At 42.0% G+C, this 19,296-nt stretch overlaps 2 protein-coding genes and 1 pseudogene across 2 annotated transcripts; all 3 read right to left on the bottom strand.

The window, feature by feature from the left end:
* Positions 1-1,991: 1,991 nt before the first annotated feature.
* Positions 1,992-3,255, bottom strand: LOC117496035 (annotated as a pseudogene).
* A 6,743-nt stretch (positions 3,256-9,998) lies between these two features.
* LOC117495995 (trace amine-associated receptor 8a-like) lies at positions 9,999-11,260 on the bottom strand. Its single transcript, XM_034147643.1, has 2 exons — positions 11,088-11,260; positions 9,999-10,818 (listed from the first exon to the last, which is right to left on the bottom strand). Exons 1-2 carry the CDS (start codon positions 11,258-11,260, stop codon positions 9,999-10,001), a joined length of 993 nt encoding a protein of 330 aa, XP_034003534.1.
* A 6,485-nt stretch (positions 11,261-17,745) lies between these two features.
* Positions 17,746-19,007, bottom strand: LOC117495996 (trace amine-associated receptor 3-like). Its single transcript, XM_034147644.1, has 2 exons — positions 18,835-19,007; positions 17,746-18,565 (listed from the first exon to the last, which is right to left on the bottom strand). Exons 1-2 carry the CDS (start codon positions 19,005-19,007, stop codon positions 17,746-17,748), a joined length of 993 nt encoding a protein of 330 aa, XP_034003535.1.
* Between the last annotated feature and the right edge of the window lie 289 nt (positions 19,008-19,296).

The raw sequence follows: 19,296 nt of genomic DNA, 5'->3' as shown, positions 1-19,296 counted from the left end.
TGTTTAGGAAAGTAAACACAGCTGTCCAATGAGGGCTACAGGATGGGATCAGTAAGCATAATAAGGAGGTTGACAAATACAGGCACTAAAATGTGCTGTGTGCCTTTGAGCTAGCCCTGCGTTGTAATATGACATATGTTTTGAGTTTGTGTATAAGTTTGCTTACATTTTGGTAGAGCCCCCCCTGGAAAACATGGCACCCAGCCGCCACATGGTTCCGGAGTAAGAACAAATAACAATTGTCCGGTACCCGGGATTAATAAAAGTTGTGTGGACAGGGAGGCGGAGGGCCGGGGGCAACGCCGAAACTCTAGCTCTCTCCTCGCGATCTACTCGATCTCTCTCTCTCTCTATCTCTCTCTCTCTCTCGGACTATCTCCTCTCTCTTCTCTCTCTCTAGCTCTCTCTAGCTCCTCTCTCTCTCTCTCCTCCTCTCTCTCTCCTTTCTCAACCAGCTCGCAAAGACACAAAGATATAACAGATGCCATCCATTCTACATAGCTAAAGACATGTGCCCAGTTAACATGGTACAAACTCAAATATGAAAAGGTTCAACTACGCACGCACACACACCTCATCTCGGCTCGCGCAGCACGCTACACAGGCATAGATTGCCAATAATTGATTGCGCACCTTGGAGGGTGAAGTGCAGGCATATTGTCATTCAAGAGAGAATACGATGCGTAGTTCTTTTGGAAAACATGTTTTTCTTTTATACTATTTACTTCGTTAACGTAAATAATACTCATTACATTGACACATGCATTATTTGTGATTAAATTAATGGTTGTTGGTAATGTATTAGCGACCCCACAGATGTATGATTTCCCTGTATGTATGAGTTCATGGGAGCTCAGACCCTCCTTATGACCCCGCATAACTCAAACCCTGGCCTGCCCTTTATGACAAAGGCCTTGGGGAAGTTGAAAAAGATGTGGCTTCAGCTGAATACTTTGCCAATAATCTAATACATTTTTATTTATTATAATTATTATGTTCAGTAGTTTGTGGAAGTGCGCTCCAAAATATTTGTTGATCTTCTTTATTGGTATTTATTAATTTTATATTATTTATTTAAATGTAGATATAAATGTATAATTTATTTTATTTATATTTGTAATGGTTTTTCAGCTGAATTATTCTTAAGGTTCAGGGTAATCAACTGTTAAAAAGATAATGTTCAAAATATTATTTTTATTTTTTAAAGTTCAATAAATTGATGTTTTAAAAGTCAATGAATAATCGTATTTAATAATCGTGATATCAATATTGACCAAAATAATCGTGATTATGATTTTTGCCTTAATCGAGCAGCCCTAGCGAGGTCCCGATCATCGCTGATTGAAGCTTTAATTCTTATTGTCAGCCTAAATATTATGAATGTTTTTCTACATTTGAATCCCTCATTATTGCAACAGACAGTACATGTAAATGATCATGGGCAATGGTAAAATAAACATGTGTTAGCACTCAACAAGATTTATTTTTGTTCTTGTTATATTGTATTGTCAGTGTGTTGGAGAACCAAATCTGTTATGTGTCAGTAAAACCTTCTCTCCTTTTTCTCTCTCTCGCTCTCTCTCTCTCACACACACACACACACACACACACACACACACAAACACACACGCGACAGCTCTGTCTTTTTGTTTGAAGTTGCACACTCACCTTCTGCCAACGACATACTCAATCAGTCTGTAATGCATATTGTCTACAAAATTAACAATTGAACATATCATTACCAGAATACTGGTCAAACTGAAGTCAACACAGTTAAAAAAATACTACTTCTTCCACACAATGTAATATTTTCAAGTTTTATTTTGTATTCAATTATTTAATATCTTTTAGTTACATATATTTTACTACATTAAATAATGTCTAATCTTTCTTCAGCCATTACACATTGCATTCTGACTCAGCAACAATAGCAAAAAATATGTCCATCTGAACAGAGGTTTTTTAGAATATATCTCAAACCCAGCCCGTCATTACAGTATTTTAGAATCACACGAGTAAGACTTAAGTATTTTGAGGGTAACAATGAGCTTGATAGATTTTCTAAACCAGGGGTATAACGAGGCATAAATCAATGGGTTCAGACAAGAGTTAAAATGCAGCAACCAGAGTAGAATGGTTGAGGTTGAACTACTAATTTCAATATCCTCACCTATAAGGTATGGAGTGTAACATGGAAAAAACACACATCAGAAACACAAGGACAACAACACCAAGAGTCCTGGCTGCTTTCATCTCAGATTTCTTAACAGTTGCACCAACTGAAAGTTGCATAGTGACAGCGACAACATGAGATCGCATGGCTCGAGCCTGAGACACAGCCACCACAAACACTCTCATATACAGAACTATGATAACAGTAATGGGGGAAATAAAGGTAACAACTAAGTCAACAGCTCCTGTGATATTGATAAGGACAATTACACACTCTCCATGGCAAGAACTATGTGAATCAGGTTGTCTCAGAAAGTCCTTTAAAATGAGACAATTATAGATAACAGAGCAAATCCAACAAAGACAGATGCAGATTTGTGTTCTGTTCAGAGTTACTCTGATGGTGTAATGTAGAGGGTCACAAATAGCAAAATAACGATCAATGGATATGAGCACCATGTTTCCAACCGTAGAAGAGGTAATGATAAAAGGAACTATAGTATACAGAGCACACAATAGGTCACCCAAGTACCAGCAAGCCTCTGTTGAAATGATTTTAACAGGCATCACAATGAGGCCCAAAAGGAAGTCTGAGACAGCCAGGGAGAGGATGAGGAGGTTAGTGGGGGTGTGGAGCTGCCTGGAAAGGAAGAATTTCACCATAAATACAATTATCAATGATAGCTTCTAACAACAAACAGCACTAAAACACAAAAAAAGACATGGACATGCATTTGTTGAGCAGTGCTTGCTTGAACTATTTTATCACACAACGTCAGGTTTGAATATGTTATAATTTAAAAACAGAACAACTATTATCTGAAACATTAATTAAAAGGAATGCATGGCTAAATCCTGTTACTTTTCAATCATGAACATATACAAGCTTAAGCTGAAAGTGTGTCTGTGCCTGAAGTGGGAGATAGAGATGATGACCAGCAGGTTGAGAGCTGCAGTGACCAGAGCGATGAAGGACAGCAGGATGTAAGCGAGCAGGACTTCTGACTGAGCTGGCGTAGGTTTCCTGCAGGATTTGTTGAAGAGTTGTGGAAAGCAGAGTTCATCCATTTGGGAAGTCTCCATCTGTAGAGAGACGTGTTGAGAAGCTGCTGTGTTCTGGCAAAGCTCTCCGTTATGCAGCTGATATATCTCTTCTCATCTGTCTTGCCCCTACTATTACTTTCTCTCTAGCTAAGACTGAAATCCCTAAGCTCTACTTTGTTTTCTGCAGTCATCTTCATCTCAGTCTTCATCACTTCCATGCAACTTGTTTTTTTCGTAATTCCCCGGCATTGACATCATCTTATTTGATTATGGTGGCCACTTGTTCCTTCTCATCAAGAGTGGTTTTACAGTGTAAAGAATCTTAAAAGATTAACATTTTTCGTGAAGTATTGAAACCAAGTGGGCCATGCTGATAAGTTACATTGTGGGAGTGGCTCCTCAGAGTTATGGTCAAAGGATCAATGAAGCCAACTTGCTTCTAGACAATGGATTAGGTCATTTAGCCTTTTGGGCCTGGTGGTTCCAGGGTTATTTTGAAACAAAAACGACATAAAGGCAAGAGATTGGGAAGGCCAATGAGATTGACTGTTTGTTTGCCTCAAGAAAGTTCTGGCAGCCCCCAGATGACTCAGGAAAGGGACACAGGGTTTCAGAGTGTTCAGCTCAGGAGGAGAGCTGCTGATATCCTGAAACTGTCAGCACTTTGAAAGGCTCCCAGACACATCCAAAATGTTGTCGATGGATAATGAAAAGTTGGAAGATTATAGGGAAGCTTTAACCATATCCCAATATCACAGCGCCAGGTATGCATGAGATTTGCCTCGCAATATTAAAGGCTCTAGAGCAGTGGTTCTCAACTGGTGGGTCGCGACCCAAAAGTGGATCGCAGATGTGTAAGTGAAGAAAAAAAAAAGTTGGAAAATGTAAATGTTTTTATTTTGAAGGCCCGATTTTCTAACGCATGCATTAGGCGTTGGACTGGAAGTACAGGAGACCATAAACGGTTTTGAAAACTTCTGTCACGTTTGTTTGTTTGTTCATTTATTTAAAAGACTAACCCTAACCCTAACCCTAACCCTAACCCTACATGAATCCACATTGCTGTAAATGAGCTAGTATTAGCCAGCAGGCTAATTTTTCAACAGTTGTACTTGGCAAGATGTTAAATAACCACAACTGATCACGTAGTGATCATCCTCTCAATAAAACATCTTTGCTGATGTTTTTTTCGAGTCTTCTGGCCAATCAGAATCAAGATTGAGCTATCTACCCTTACCCACAATTTAAAGTAATTCACACAGACAAGCTCAGCTGTCAGAACAAAGTGAAAAAGAAACAATGGCATAAAATATTATTAATATGTCGGGTAGTAATAGATTTATTTATTTTCTTCTCAGAGTGTACCAGAATGCGTGGTTTATATGTTAGTATGTCTAAAAATCTCCTGGGGGACAATCCCCCCAGACCCCCCTTCTGCGGTTGGGTTTTCAGCATGTGTGCCTTTTTATGTTATACAGTTCAGCTTTGATTCCATCATCTAATTAAACCTTATGTAAAAGCATTCTTTAGTTCTGTGAAGGGATATAAGGGATATATGCACTGTACTTCACTTTAATATTATATGCTGAAAAGCGTATATATTACAGCACGATTTTTTGTTGAATAGATTTGAGTGGTTCAAATTTCGGGTCGCGATTTATGGAGCACTGGCTGGAAGGCTGTGAACATCCATTCATTGTGTGGACAGACCACAGGAACCTGGTCTACATACAAACTGCCAAACGACTAAACTCCCGTCAGGCACGCTGGGCATTGTTTTTTGGCAGGTTCAACTTCACCCTTACCTACCGACCTGGTTCTAAAAACCTTAAACCTGACGCATTGTCCCGGCAGTTTGCAGTGGATCAGGACCCCATAGTTCCTGACACCATAATCCCTGCTACCAGAGTGGTGGGCGCTGTGACATGGGAGATTGAGAACTCAGTGAGGAATGCACAGAGAGACCAGCCAGATCCAGGAAATGGTCCAGATAACCGTTTGTTTGTACCTGACTCTGTCTGCTCACAGGTTCTCCTATGGACCCATGCTTCCCCGCTTTGCCTGCCACCCGGGTGTGAATCGGACCCTGTCCCTCCTGAGACGACACTTCTGGTGGCCTTCCATGGAAGCGGACTCTCGAGCCTTTGTGCTGGCCTGCACTGTCTGCGCCCGTAGCAAGTCTTCACACCAGGCTCCTATCGGTCTACTCCAGCCTCTCCCAGTCCCTAGTCGTCCCTGGAGTCACATCGGCCTAGACTTTGTTACCGGCCTCCCGGTTTCACAGGGTAACTCAACCATTCTCACTATTGTCGATCGCTTTTCCAAAGCGGTTCATTTTGTGCCTCTTCCTAAACTCCCCACAGCCTCTGGAACTGCTGACCTCCTAGTCAATCATGTGGTCCGGCTTCATGGCATTCCAACAGACATTGTTTCCGACCGAGGGCCACAGTTCATATCTCAGGTATGGAAAGCATTCTGTCGAGCACTTGGAGCATCTGTCAGTCTCTCCTCAGGCTATCATCCGCAGACTAACGGGCAGGCCGAAAGAGCCAATCAGGACCTTGGAGCTGCACTTCGCTGTGTCACCTCCCGGAATCCCACCTCCTGGAGTTTACATCTGCCCTGGATTGAATACGCTCATAACTCACTGTCTAGTGCTGCCACCGGTATGTCCCCATTTGAATGTTCTCTTGGATATCAACCCCCCTTTGTTCCCAGCCCAAGAGGACGAGATCGCAGTTCCCTCTGTCCAAGCCCATCTCCGTCGTTGTCGGAGGATCTGGAAGGATGCCCGCTCTGCCCTTCTCCGCTCCGCTGAACGCAATCGGCATATTGCAAACCGCTACCGGACCGCAGCTCCCCAGTTCCAACCAGGTCAGAAAGTTTGGCTTTCATCTAAAAATATTTCTTTACAAGCTGAGTCTAAGAAGTTGAAACCACGCTTCATTGGTCCCTATGTGATCGAGCGCATAATCAATCCATCTGCTGTTAGACTCAAGCTGCCTCCCTCCATGAGAATTCACCCTACCTTTCATGTGTCCCAGTTGAAACCAGTGTTTTCCAGCCCTTTGTGCCCTCCAGCCATCTCCCCTCCACCCACCCTTGTTATTGATGACCACCCGGCCTACACGGTCCGGCGGCTGTTGGACATTCGCCGCCGGGGCCGTGGGTACCAGTATCTGGTCGATTGGGAGGGTTATGGTCCTGAGGAGAGGAGCTGGGTGTCCCGCAAGCTCATTCTAGGTCCCTCTCTCATTCGGGACTTTCACAGAGACCACCCAGACAAGCCTGGTGGTTCGCCTGGAGGCTCCCGTTGAGGGGGGGGTACTGTCACGGCCCAAACTGTGTCCCTGTGTGTGTGTGGAGGGGGTGTGGTTTCCCTTGCAGGCAGCAGCCTGATTGCACTCACCTGGCCGACCGGCTCAGCTGTCCCTCATCAATCCAATCAAGACACAGCATATCTACTCCAGTCTCCCAGCAACTCACCGCCAGATTGTTTTCTACACCAGTGGTATTGCATCCTCCTGGCTGCTCATTTCAGTTATCCTGTCTGCGTGTTATTCTGTACTTTTTGTAATTAGTTTCTCCTTGTACTTCCAGTACGATCCCTCAGCCATCGGCCACCAGAGCTTCCAGCCAACCTGCCTGCTTCTTCCTTCACCATACCTGCCTGCCCTGTTCTCAGTCCAGCCTGAACTGCCTACCTCCACTCCGGACCTCCATAGTCTCCAAACCCGCCTGAGTCTCAGAACAATAAACCTTTTAAACATCTCCAGTCATTGCCTGCGCCTGGGTCCTGTTTAAAACATAATCCTAACAGCACTGACGTCAATTAAAGTACTTATTTAAAGGACACCTATCATGCTATATTTAAATGATATATTGTAGGGCCATACCTATATAAGGTGTATTTATACGTTTCTGTTTTCAAAATACCAAACAGCTCATGCATTTTAGCCATGCCTCATTTCACTCTATTTGCTGTTCTCCAGCCTTGTTTTTGCAGGGGGCTGATTCTGTGAGCTGCAGCTGACCACGCCCCCCTGCAGGAGAGGGGAGCGTGCTGTAATAATGTATTGAAGTCAATGGAGAGAGAAAACTTATCTTTCGATCCCGTTTGAATTGTGCCATGAATTACACATATGATGTTTGTCAATCTTAAAAAATCATTTCCATGTCAAAAAAGTCACAGTTTGTCGTAAAACTGTTGAAATATAAGACTATGAAAAATACGCAACTAGAATGACTACAAATCCCAGAGTCGCGTAAGTGATGTCACAATTGTTTTCCTCCACTAAAATAGAGATAGCCAAGATAAGATAACGCCATATAGATAGAATCTATCTATATGGCGCTGGCTAAGATAATATAACTTTAACAAGATGCCTGTGTGCTTAGTACCAGGTTGTTATCATACCAGCAATGGGTCTTGCTCGTTCTTTCGCTTCCCGTCTGATGAAAGGACCAGGAGTGGCTTGATCAAGTTAGCTACCTAGCTAGTAGCTAGCACGTTAGTTAGCATTACAGCCTTGTCATTTTTATTAGCCTTAACATGAAGTAACATTAAGTAACCCAAAATGTTAAACAGTAAGAGTAGTAGTCATATTTCGTGAACCCTTTGAAGAGTACTGTCACCGGTGTGGTCATTCTATAATACACAATTTAAGCCCGGGGGAGAAATGCTAACGCTAACGCTAGCGATCTTTTCTACTTCATGCTATCTGCACAAATGGTTGACATTAAACATTAAAACGACCAGGCAGTTCAGAGAGAATCAAAGGAAGGCAGGCAGGCAGCTTTGCATGACATTCTTCAGGACGTGTTTCATTGTGGTGATAGTGAGGGTAGTCAATCGTTTTGTTGACAAGACAGTAGTGACGGCCATCTTGGTGACGTGTGTTGTTGACCAGAGATGTAGTTCATTGAGCGTTTCACACAAACAAATGTGTTACTTCAGTTTTACGACACTATTTTTTTTTTTTGACTTGCAAAATTATCTTTTATATTGACAAACATCATATATGTAATTCGTGGCACAATTCAAACGGGATCGAAAGATAATCTTTCTCTCTCCATTGACTTCAATACATAATTTTTCCGAAATAAGGTCCCATGGAGGTCCACCGGAAGGGGAGGGACTTCGCCACTCTATTAGGCTTTGATTATGTTCTGGCCCGCCATCTTGTGGCTCAGCAAAAAATTGGCCCACGGCCAAACTTACTTGCCTACCCCTGCTCTATGGGATGTAGTTGGAGATACACTCGCTGAGATCCTGAACATAGAGATATTCTTAACTCCAGCTACATGCTTGCTGGGATCCCCGCTCAATGGCATAAAATCAAAATGTTCAAAAGTAAACGTATAGCCCTAGCATGCCTTTCAACTAAACACCTCGTTCTTATGAACTGGAAACCCAGAAAGCCCAACTGCTTCTCACACACACACACACACACACACACACACACACACACACACACACACACACACACACACACACAGCAGAAGCAGCCCTCTACTTGCTACAAACTTAAATATGGAAAGGTTCAACTACGCACACCCCATAACACCTCATCTCGGCTCGCGCAGCACGCTCACAGGCATAGATTGCCAATAATTCATTGCGCACCTTGGAGGTGAAGTGCAGGCATATTGTCATTCAAGAGAGAATATGATGCGTAGTTCTTTTGGAAAACATGTTTTTATTTTAGCCTATTTACCTCGTTAACGTAAATAATACTCGTTACATTGATACATGCATTATTTGTGATTAAAATAATGGTTGTTGGTAATGTATTAGCGACCCCCCCAGATGTATGATTTCCCTGTATGTGTGAGTTCATGGGAGCTCAGACCCTCCTTATGACCCCGCATAACTCAAACCCTGGCTTAAGGTTCAGGGTAATCAACTGTTAAAAAGATAATGTTCAAAATATTATTATTTTTTTTTAAAAGTTCAATATATTGATGTTTTAAAAGTCAATGAATAATCGTATTTAATAATCGTGATATCAATATTGACCAACATAATCGTGATTATGATTTTTGCTTTAATCAAGCAGCCCTAGCGAGGTCCCGATCATCGCTGATTGAAGCTTTAATTCTTATTGTCAGCCTAAATATTATGAATGTTTTTCTACATTTGAATCCCTCATTATTGCAACAGACAGTACATGTAAATGATCATGGGCAATGGTAAAATAAACATGTGTTAGCACTCAACAAGATTTATTTTTGTTCTTGTTATATTGTATTGTCAGTGTGTTGGAGAACCAAATCTGTTATGTGTCAGTAAAACCTTCTCTCCTTTTTCTCTCTCTCGCTCTCTCTCTCTCACACACACACACACACACACACACACACACACACACACACACACACACACACACACACACACACACACACACACACACACACACACACACGCGACAGCTCTGTCTTTTTGTTTGAAGTTGCACACTCACCTTCTGCCAACGACATACTCAATCAGTCTGTAATGCATATTGTCTACAAAATTAACAATTGAACATATCATTACCAGAATACTGGTCAAACTGAAGTCAACACAGGTCAAAAAATACTACTTCTTCCACACAATGTAATATTTTCAAGTTTTATTTTGTATTCAATTATTTAATATCTTTTAGTTACATATGTTTTACTACATTAAATAATGTCTAATCTTTCTTCAGCCATTACACATTGCATTCTGCTCATCAACAATAGCAAAAATATGTCCTTTTGAACAGAGGTTTTTTAGAATATATCTCAACCCCAGTCCGTTATTACAGTATTTTAGAATCACACGAGTAAGACTTAAGTATTTTAAGGGTAACAATGAGCTTGATAGATTTTCTAAACCAGGGGTATAACGAGGCATAAATCAATGGGTTCAGACAAGAGTTAAAATACAGCAACCAGACTACAATGGGTGAGGTTGAACTACTATTTTCAATATCCTCACCTATAAGGGATGGAGCGTAATATGGAAAAAAACATATTAGAAACACAAGGACAACAACACCAAGAGTCCTGGCTGCTTTCATCTCAGATTTCTTAACAGTTGCACCAACTGAACGTTGCATAGTGACAGCGACAACATGAGATCGCATGGCTCGAGCCTGAGACACAGCCACCACAAACACTCTCATATACAGAACTATGATAACAGTAATGGGGGAAATAAAGTTAACAACTAAGTCAACAGCTCCTGTGATATTGTCAATGACAACTACACACTCTCCATGACAATAATTCTGTAAATCAGGTTGTCTCAGAAAGTCCTTTAAAATTAGACAATTATAGATAACAGAGCAAATCCAACAAAGACAGATGCAGATTTGTGTTCTGTTCAGAGTTACTCTGATGGTGTAATGTAGAGGGTCACAAATAGCAAAATAACGATCAATGGATATGAGCACCATGTTTCCAACCGTAGAAGAGGTAATGATAAAAGTAACTATACTATACAGAGCACACAATAGGTCACCCAAGTACCAGCAAGTCTCTGTTAGAAGGATTTTAACAGGCATCAAAATGAGGCCCACAAGGAAGTCTGAGACAGCCAGGGAGAGGATGAGGAGGTTAGTGGGGGAGTGGAGCTGCCTGGAAAGGAAGAATTTCACCATAAATACAATTATCAATGACAGCTTGTAACAACAAGCAGCACTAAAACACAAAAAAAGACATGGACATGCATTTGTTGAGCAGTGCTTGCTTGAACAATTTTGTCATAAAACGTCAGGTTTGAATATGTTATAATTTAAAACAGAACAACTATTATCTGAAACATTAATTAAAAGGAATGCATGGCTAAATCCTGTTACTTTTCAATCATGAACATATACAAGCTTAAGCTGAAAGTTTGTCTGTGCCTGAAGTGGGAGATAGAGATGATGACCAGCAGGTTGAGAGCTGCAGTGATCAGAGCGATGAAGGACAGCAGGATGTTAGCGAGCAGGACATCTAACGGAGCTGGCGTAGGCTTCCTGCAGGATTTGTTGAAGAGTTGTGGAAAGCAGAGTTCATCCATTTGGGAAGTCTCCATCTGCAGAGAGACGTGTTGAGAAGCTGCTGTGTTCTGGCAAAGCTCTCCGTTATGCAGCTGATACATCTCTTCTCATCTGTCTTGCCCCTACTATTACTTTCTCTCTAGCTAAGACTGAAATCCCTAAGCTCTACTTTGTTTTCTGCAGTCATCTTCATCTCAGTCTTCATCACTTCCATGCAACTTGTTTTTTTCGTAATTCCCGGCATTGACATCATATTTGATTTTGGTGGCCACTATTTCCTTCTCATCAAGAGTGGTTTTACAGTGTAAAGAATCTTAAAAGATTAACATTTTTCGTGAAGTATTGAAACCAAGTGGGCCATGCTGATAAGTTACATTGTGGGAGTGGCTCCTCAGAGTTATGGTCAAAGGGTCAATGAAGCCAACTGGCTTCTAGACAATGGATTAGGTAATTTAGCCTTTTGGGCCTGGTTGTTCCAGGGTTATTTTGAAACAAAAACGACATCAAGGCAAGAGATTGGGAAGGCCAATGAGATTGACTGTTTGTTCGCCTCAAGAAAGTTCTGGCAGCCCCCAGATGACTCAGGAAAGGGACACAGGGTTTCAGAGTGTTCAGCTCAGGAGGAGAGCTGCTGATATCCTGATACTGTCAGGCACTTTGAAGGGCTCCCAAACACATCCAAAATGTTGTCGATGGATAATGAAAAGTTGGAAGATTATAGGGAAGCTTTAACCATATCCCAATATCACAGCGCCAGGTATGCATGAGATTTGCCTCGCAATATTAAAGGCTCTAGAGCAGTGGTTCTCAACTGGTGGGTCGCGACCCAAAAGTGGGTCGCAGATGTGTAAGTGAAAAAAAAAAAGTTGGAAACATTTTTATTTTTTATTTTGAAGGCCCGATTTTCTAACGCAGGCATTAGACGTTGGACTGGAAGTACCGGAGACCATAAACGGTTTTGAAAACTTCTGTCACGTTTGTTTGTTTATTTGTTTAAAGGACAGTGCACATTAATCCACATTGCTGTAAATGAGCCAGTATTAGCCAGCAGGCTAATTTTCAACTTTTGTCCTTGGCAAGATGTTAAATAACCACAACTGATCACGTAGTAATCATCTTCTCAATAAAACATCTTTGCTGATGTTTTTTCGAGTCTTCTGGCCAATCAGAATCAAGATTGAGCTATCTACCCTTACCCAGCAGCAGCTGGTCAGCAGACCTTAAAGCTCTGGCTGGGGTGTAGCGCTGGAGGAGTTAGGCTATATAGGCCGGAGCCAGCCCATTTAGTGCTTTGAAAACAAATAAAAGGATTTGAAAATCAATTCGGAACCGAATTGGAAGCCTGTGCAGTGAGGCCAGAATTGGGGTGATGTGGTCACGCTTTTTGTGGCCAGTGAGTAGACGTGCACCTGCGTTCTGCACTAGCTGCAGGCGTTTAATTGACGCCTGGTCCATACCCACGTACAGAGCGTTGCAGTAATCCAGTCTCGAGGTAACAAAGGCGTTAATAACCCTTTCCAGGTCTTTAAAAGATAAAAAACGACTTGGTCTTGGCCAATAGTCGTATTTAAAAAAAGCAGGTTTTGACTACGCTGCTGACCTGCTTATCGAATTTAAAAGCGCTATTGAATGTCACTCCAAGGTTCGTGACAGAGGGGAGGATATTATGTTTGAGGGAGCCCAGAATATCAACCTGGGTGGCTGGAGGTTGGGGTCCAAAAAAGATAACCTCAGTCTTGCTCTCGTTGAGGTTGAGGACATTTTGGCTCAGCCAGGATTTGATCTCTGCTAAGCAGTCCATTAATAGCTGTAATGAGTTGACATTTGAATTGAGTGGCAGATAGATCTGTACATCGTCGGCGTAGCAGTGGAAGGGGATGTTGTGTTTTGTGAGAATTGAACCTAGGGGCAGTATGTACAGTAGAAAAAGGATGGGGCCCAGAATAGAGCCATGGGAACCCCACAGGTAAGAGGGGCTTTGGCAGAGGAGAAGGCACCTAGCTGCACTGAGAAGCTACGGTCTGTCAGGTAGGACCTGAGCCATGCCAGGGCAGAGCCTGTGATGCCAGCGGACTGTTCAAGCCGTGACAACAGGATGCTATGGTCCACAGTGTCAAAGGCAGCTGTCAGGTCTAACAGCACCAGGACAGCTGGGCTACCTGAGTCGGCGCTTTAGTCAGCACTAAAAACACAGTTCACCTCTAATTTACAGATCGGAGAAGCATTAAAAACATCAGAGAACTGTGAGGCAGTCAAGGGGTTAATCGAACGCAGACGACGCGCAGGGACACGTGATTCGACTCCTGCGGAAGGGATCGAGGTTGTAAACAGAACCGGTAAATGGTCTGAGATACGCGTTGCTGCACATATTTCATCCACAGATACAGACAGTCCAAACGATAATACTAAATCTAAAGTGTGTCCTTTTTCGTGTGTTGGGCCAGCCACGGACTGAACGAGACCAAAAGAATCAAGGAGATTTAAAAAGTCCCTAACCAGAGGTTTGGACTCGCAACACACATGGACATTGATGTCTCCGGAGATCAAAACACGATCATATTTCACCATGATCCCAGACAGAAAGTCAGAAAAGTAATTAATGAAATCCTTATTGCACTTTGGCGGACGATACACGACTGCGCAGAGTATAGGCGAGGCCGGGTTCAGTTCAAAAAGCTGCAACTCAAAGCTAGCATAGCTAGTTACAGGGTGAAGCAATCGGCATTGGAGGCTAGCTCTAAACACTGATGCTATGCCCCCACCATGGCCGGTGGCACAGGGGGGGCTGAAGAATGTACAGTCAGGAGGAAGAAGTTCAGAGAATGGTGTATACTCGCCAGCGTGGACCCAGGTCTCCGTCAGAAACATAAAATCCAGTTCACGAGAGGTGAAGAAGTCATTTAGCAGGAACGTTTTGTTTGCTATCGACCTAGCATTTAGCAAAGCCATGCAAAGTTTTCGCTCTGTGCTTGCCGAAGGTGTAGTGCATCTCAGCTGACGAAGATGTGCGTGTTGAACGCCTCGCGGGCCGGGAGCAGTCAGTCGGGCAGGTGGAGCTGTCAGCGGGCCCAGCAGAGGCCGCAGCTCCGGAAAAACAGGGCGAATCCACCAATCCCTCACATGGCGTTCAGCGGGAGGGCCATGACATCCGAGGCGTGGATAAGTCCCAGAAGAAGCCGTCAGGTGTGCTTTTTGATGGACCAGCGCACCACCACGCTTTTCCCGTCGTCTAAAGCGCTTTTGGCGAGGCAGGATGCAGGGCAATCGGCGCAGGTAGGTGGGAATAACCGACAGTAGAGGGGGGGGGGGGACGATTTATGGTTGCCAGATGTAGGTTTGGGCAGCAATATAAACTCCAGTAAGGGTCTGAGGTGGAGGAGAGCTTGGCGATCGTAGACGAGCAGAGCAGAGACATTCTGACAAACATAAAACAAAAACAGGATAGCTAAAGGTAGAGAGCTGAGGGAGCGGCGAGCCGACACAGGCGCCATCTTCCCACACACTGGTCACAGCTGTCTCGTTTGTGCAGATTGCATGAAGTATAAAATATCTCTACCGTGAGTTCTGTGCTAAGTGCGTTAGCATTTTTTCGCTTAGTGCTAATTCAGAGGTTTGGTATTACCCCTGTGTTTCGTTCTTCACACATTCTAGATTGTCATAAAAAAATATTTGAATTGTATTGATTGTATACATTTTATATACATATTTTTTACATATTATATAGTTGGTGTCAGTTAAAGGTGGGGTAGGTAATTTTGGAGAAACCAGCTTGAGTGCGCTAGAATTTGAAAATACACAGCCGGAAAAAAGTCTGCCACTTCCTTACAGAGCCCCTCCTCCAACACACACGAACGCGCACATGACCAATCAGGGCACGAGATAAGTTTGTGCACAGATGGAAAGCTGACAGGCAGGTAGGCCATCCAGTTATTTTAGCCGGGCCGGCTCAGATGATTGGTCGTGCTTTTTACAGTACTACGGCTTCCACAGATGACATTTTTTAATGGATTTTTTGTCAAAGCACTTAAGATATTCATTGCTATCGGGATGTTAAGAGCATTCCATGGTATATAACAAAAAGTGTATCTCGAGCCGGTTTCTCAAACTTACCTACCCCACCTTTAAATGTATAGTCCACGATAAAATATTGATTAAAATGGTTTTAAGATGTCTAAAGTTACTGATAAGTCACGTGTTTCTTGCTTGGGAAACTAAATAATAAAAATAAACTGCCTAGTATGAACACTTTTATAGCCCTTATTAGATTCATAAGGTCCTTAACCTGTTAAGCCCGATTGCCGGCGGGGGCAAATAAAAAAATAAATGACCGAACCAAATATGGACCCAGCTGTTTTTTCTTTTGACCTAGAGCTGCACGAGCTAAAGTACACTCTTCAGTGTATTCATTGTGAGTGGAGGAGAGCCTCGCCTAGAGGGGCCAAAGAGGCTGCCCTCAAAAAGGCGGTGGCCAACAAGCCATGGTTGAGGAGCTCGTTGCCTGAATGGCTAGGACTGTTTTCGGGCAGCCCCGATTGCCAGCTTCCAGCCTCGGACCCTTTCTTGGGGTCCACATGGATGATGCTATGCGACTAGCCATGTTTAGGAAAGTAAACACAGCTGTCCAATGAGGGCTACAGGATGGGATCAGTAAGCATAATAAGGAGGTTGACAAATACAGGCACTAAAATGTGCTGTGTGCCTTTGAGCTAGCCCTGCGTTGTAATATGACATATGTTTTGAGTTTGTGTATAAGTTTGCTTACATTTTGGTAGAGCCCCCCCTGGAAAAAAATGCACCAGCCGCCACTGGTTCCGAGTAAGAACAAATAACAATTGTCCGGTACCGGGATTAATAAAAGTTGTGTGGACAGGAGGCGGAGGCCGGGCCCCGCAACTCTCTCTCTCTCTCTCTCTCTCTCTCTCTCTCTCTCTCTCTCTCTCTCTCTCTCTCTCTCTCTCTCTCTCTCTCTCTCTCTCTCTCTCTCTCTCTCTCTCTCTTCAACCAGCTCGCAAAGACACAAAGATATAACAGATGCCATCACATTCTACATAGCTAAAGACATGTGCCCAGTTAACATGGTACAAACTCAAATATGAAAAGGTTCAACTACGCACGCACACACACCTCATCTCGGCTCGCGCAGCACGCTCACAGGCATAGATTGCCAATAATTGATTGCGCACCTTGGAGGTGAAGTGCAGGCATATTGTCATTCAAGAGAGAATACGATGCGTAGTTCTTTTGGAAAACATGTTTTTCTTTTATACTATTTACTTCGTTAACGTAAATAATACTCATTACATTGACACATGCATTATTTGTGATTAAATTAATGGTTGTTGGTAATGTATTAGCGACCCCACAGATGTATGATTTCCCTGTATGTATGAGTTCATGGGAGCTCAGACCCTCCTTATGACCCCGCATAACTCAAACCCTGGCCTGCCCTTTATGACAAAGGCCTTGGGGAAGTTGAAAAAGATGTGGCTTCAGCTGAATACTTTGCCAATAATCTAATACATTTTTATTTATTATAATTATTATGTTCAGTAGTTTGTGGAAGTGCGCTCCAAAATATTTGTTGATCTTCTTTATTGGTATTTATTAATTTTATATTATTTATTTAAATGTAGATATAAATGTATAATTTATTTTATTTATATTTGTAATGGTTTTTCAGCTGAATTATTCTTAAGGTTCAGGGTAATCAACTGTTAAAAAGATAATGTTCAAAATATTATTTTTATTTTTTAAAGTTCAATAAATTGATGTTTTAAAAGTCAATGAATAATCGTATTTAATAATCGTGATATCAATATTGACCAAAATAATCGTGATTATGATTTTTGCCTTAATCGAGCAGCCCTAGCGAGGTCCCGATCATCGCTGATTGAAGCTTTAATTCTTATTGTCAGCCTAAATATTATGAATGTTTTTCTACATTTGAATCCCTCATTATTGCAACAGACAGTACATGTAAATGATCATGGGCAATGGTAAAATAAACATGTGTTAGCACTCAACAAGATTTATTTTTGTTCTTGTTATATTGTATTGTCAGTGTGTTGGAGAACCAAATCTGTTATGTGTCAGTAAAACCTTCTCTCCTTTTTCTCTCTCTCGCTCTCTCTCTCTCACACACACACACAAACACACACGCGACAGCTCTGTCTTTTTGTTTGAAGTTGCACACTCACCTTCTGCCAACGACATACTCAATCAGTCTGTAATGCATATTGTCTACAAAATTAACAATTGAACATATCATTACCAGAATACTGGTCAAACTGAAGTCAACACAGTTAAAAAAATACTACTTCTTCCACACAATGTAATATTTTCAAGTTTTATTTTGTATTCAATTATTTAATATCTTTTAGTTACATATATTTTACTACATTAAATAATGTCTAATCTTTCTTCAGCCATTACACATTGCATTCTGACTCAGCAACAATAGCAAAAAATATGTCCATCTGAACAGAGGTTTTTTAGAATATATCTCAACCCCAGTCCGTCATTACAGTATTTTAGAATCACACGAGTAAGACTTAAGTATTTTGAGGGTAACAATGAGCTTGATAGATTTTCTAAACCAGGGGTATAACGAGGCATAAATCAATGGGTTCAGACAAGAGTTAAAATGCAGCAACCAGAGTAGAATGGTTGAGGTTGAACTACTAATTTCAATATCCTCACCTATAAGGTATGGAGTGTAACATGGAAAAACACACATCAGAAACACAAGGACAACAACACCAAGAGTCCTGGCTGCTTTCATCTCAGATTTCTTAACAGTTGCACCAACTGAAAGTTGCATAGTGACAGCGACAACATGAGATCGCATGGCTCGAGCCTGAGACACAGCCACCACAAACACTCTCATATACAGAACTATGATAACAGTAATGGGGGAAATAAAGGTAACAACTAAGTCAACAGCTCCTGTGATATTGATAAGGACAATTACACACTCTCCATGGCAAGAATTATGTGAATCAGGTTGTCTCAGAAAGTCCTTTAAAATGAGACAATTATAGATAACAGAGCAAATCCAACAAAGACAGATGCAGATTTGTGTTCTGTTCAGAGTTACTCTGATGGTGTAATGTAGAGGGTCACAAATAGCAAAATAACGATCAATGGATATGAGCACCATGTTTCCAACCGTAGAAGAGGTAATGATAAAAGGAACTATAGTATACAGAGCACACAATAGGTCACCCAAGTACCAGCAAGCCTCTGTTGAAATGATTTTAACAGGCATCACAATGAGGCCCAAAAGGAAGTCTGAGACAGCCAGGGAGAGGATGAGGAGGTTAGTGGGGGTGTGGAGCTGCCTGGAAAGGAAGAATTTCACCATAAATACAATTATCAATGATAGCTTCTAACAACAAACAGCACTAAAACACAAAAAAAGACATGGACATGCATTTGTTGAGCAGTGCTTGCTTGAACTATTTTATCACACAACGTCAGGTTTGAATATGTTATAATTTAAAACAGAACAACTATTATCTGAAACATTAATTAAAAGGAATGCATGGCTAAATCCTGTTACTTTTCAATCATGAACATATACAAGCTTAAGCTGAAAGTGTGTCTGTGCCTGAAGTGGGAGATAGAGATGATGACCAGCAGGTTGAGAGCTGCAGTGACCAGAGCGATGAAGGACAGCAGGATGTAAGCGAGCAGGACTTCTGACTGAGCTGGCGTAGGTTTCCTGCAGGATTTGTTGAAGAGTTGTGGAAAGCAGAGTTCATCCATTTGGGAAGTCTCCATCTGTAGAGAGACGTGTTGAGAAGCTGCTGTGTTCTGGCAAAGCTCTCCGTTATGCAGCTGATATATCTCTTCTCATCTGTCTTGCCCCTACTATTACTTTCTCTCTAGCTAAGACTGAAATCCCTAAGCTCTACTTTGTTTTCTGCAGTCATCTTCATCTCAGTCTTCATCACTTCCATGCAACTTGTTTTTTTCGTAATTCCCGGCATTGACATCATCTTATTTGATTATGGTGGCCACTTGTTCCTTCTCATCAAGAGTGGTTTTACAGTGTAAAGAATCTTAAAAG

The sequence above is a fragment of the Trematomus bernacchii genome, unplaced genomic scaffold (genome assembly GCF_902827165.1).
Source record: "Trematomus bernacchii unplaced genomic scaffold, fTreBer1.1, whole genome shotgun sequence".
Classification (NCBI taxonomy): Eukaryota; Metazoa; Chordata; class Actinopteri; order Perciformes; family Nototheniidae; genus Trematomus; species Trematomus bernacchii.
Note: the sequence above shows the minus strand (reverse complement) of the source record. Positions and strands in the feature narration are given on the sequence as shown.

Excerpts from the sequence above, each read along its gene's own strand:
- LOC117495995 (XM_034147643.1), bottom strand. The coding sequence starts at position 11,260 with ATGGAGACTTCCCAAATGGATGAACTCTGCTTTCCACAACTCTTCAAC. Across the intron at positions 10,819-11,087 it reads ATCTCTATCTCCCACTTCAG|GCAGCTCCACTCCCCCACTA; the intron begins GCACAGACAAAC and ends CTTCCTTTCCAG.
- LOC117495996 (XM_034147644.1), bottom strand. The coding sequence starts at position 19,007 with ATGGAGACTTCCCAAATGGATGAACTCTGCTTTCCACAACTCTTCAAC. Across the intron at positions 18,566-18,834 it reads ATCTCTATCTCCCACTTCAG|GCAGCTCCACACCCCCACTA; the intron begins GCACAGACACAC and ends CTTCCTTTCCAG.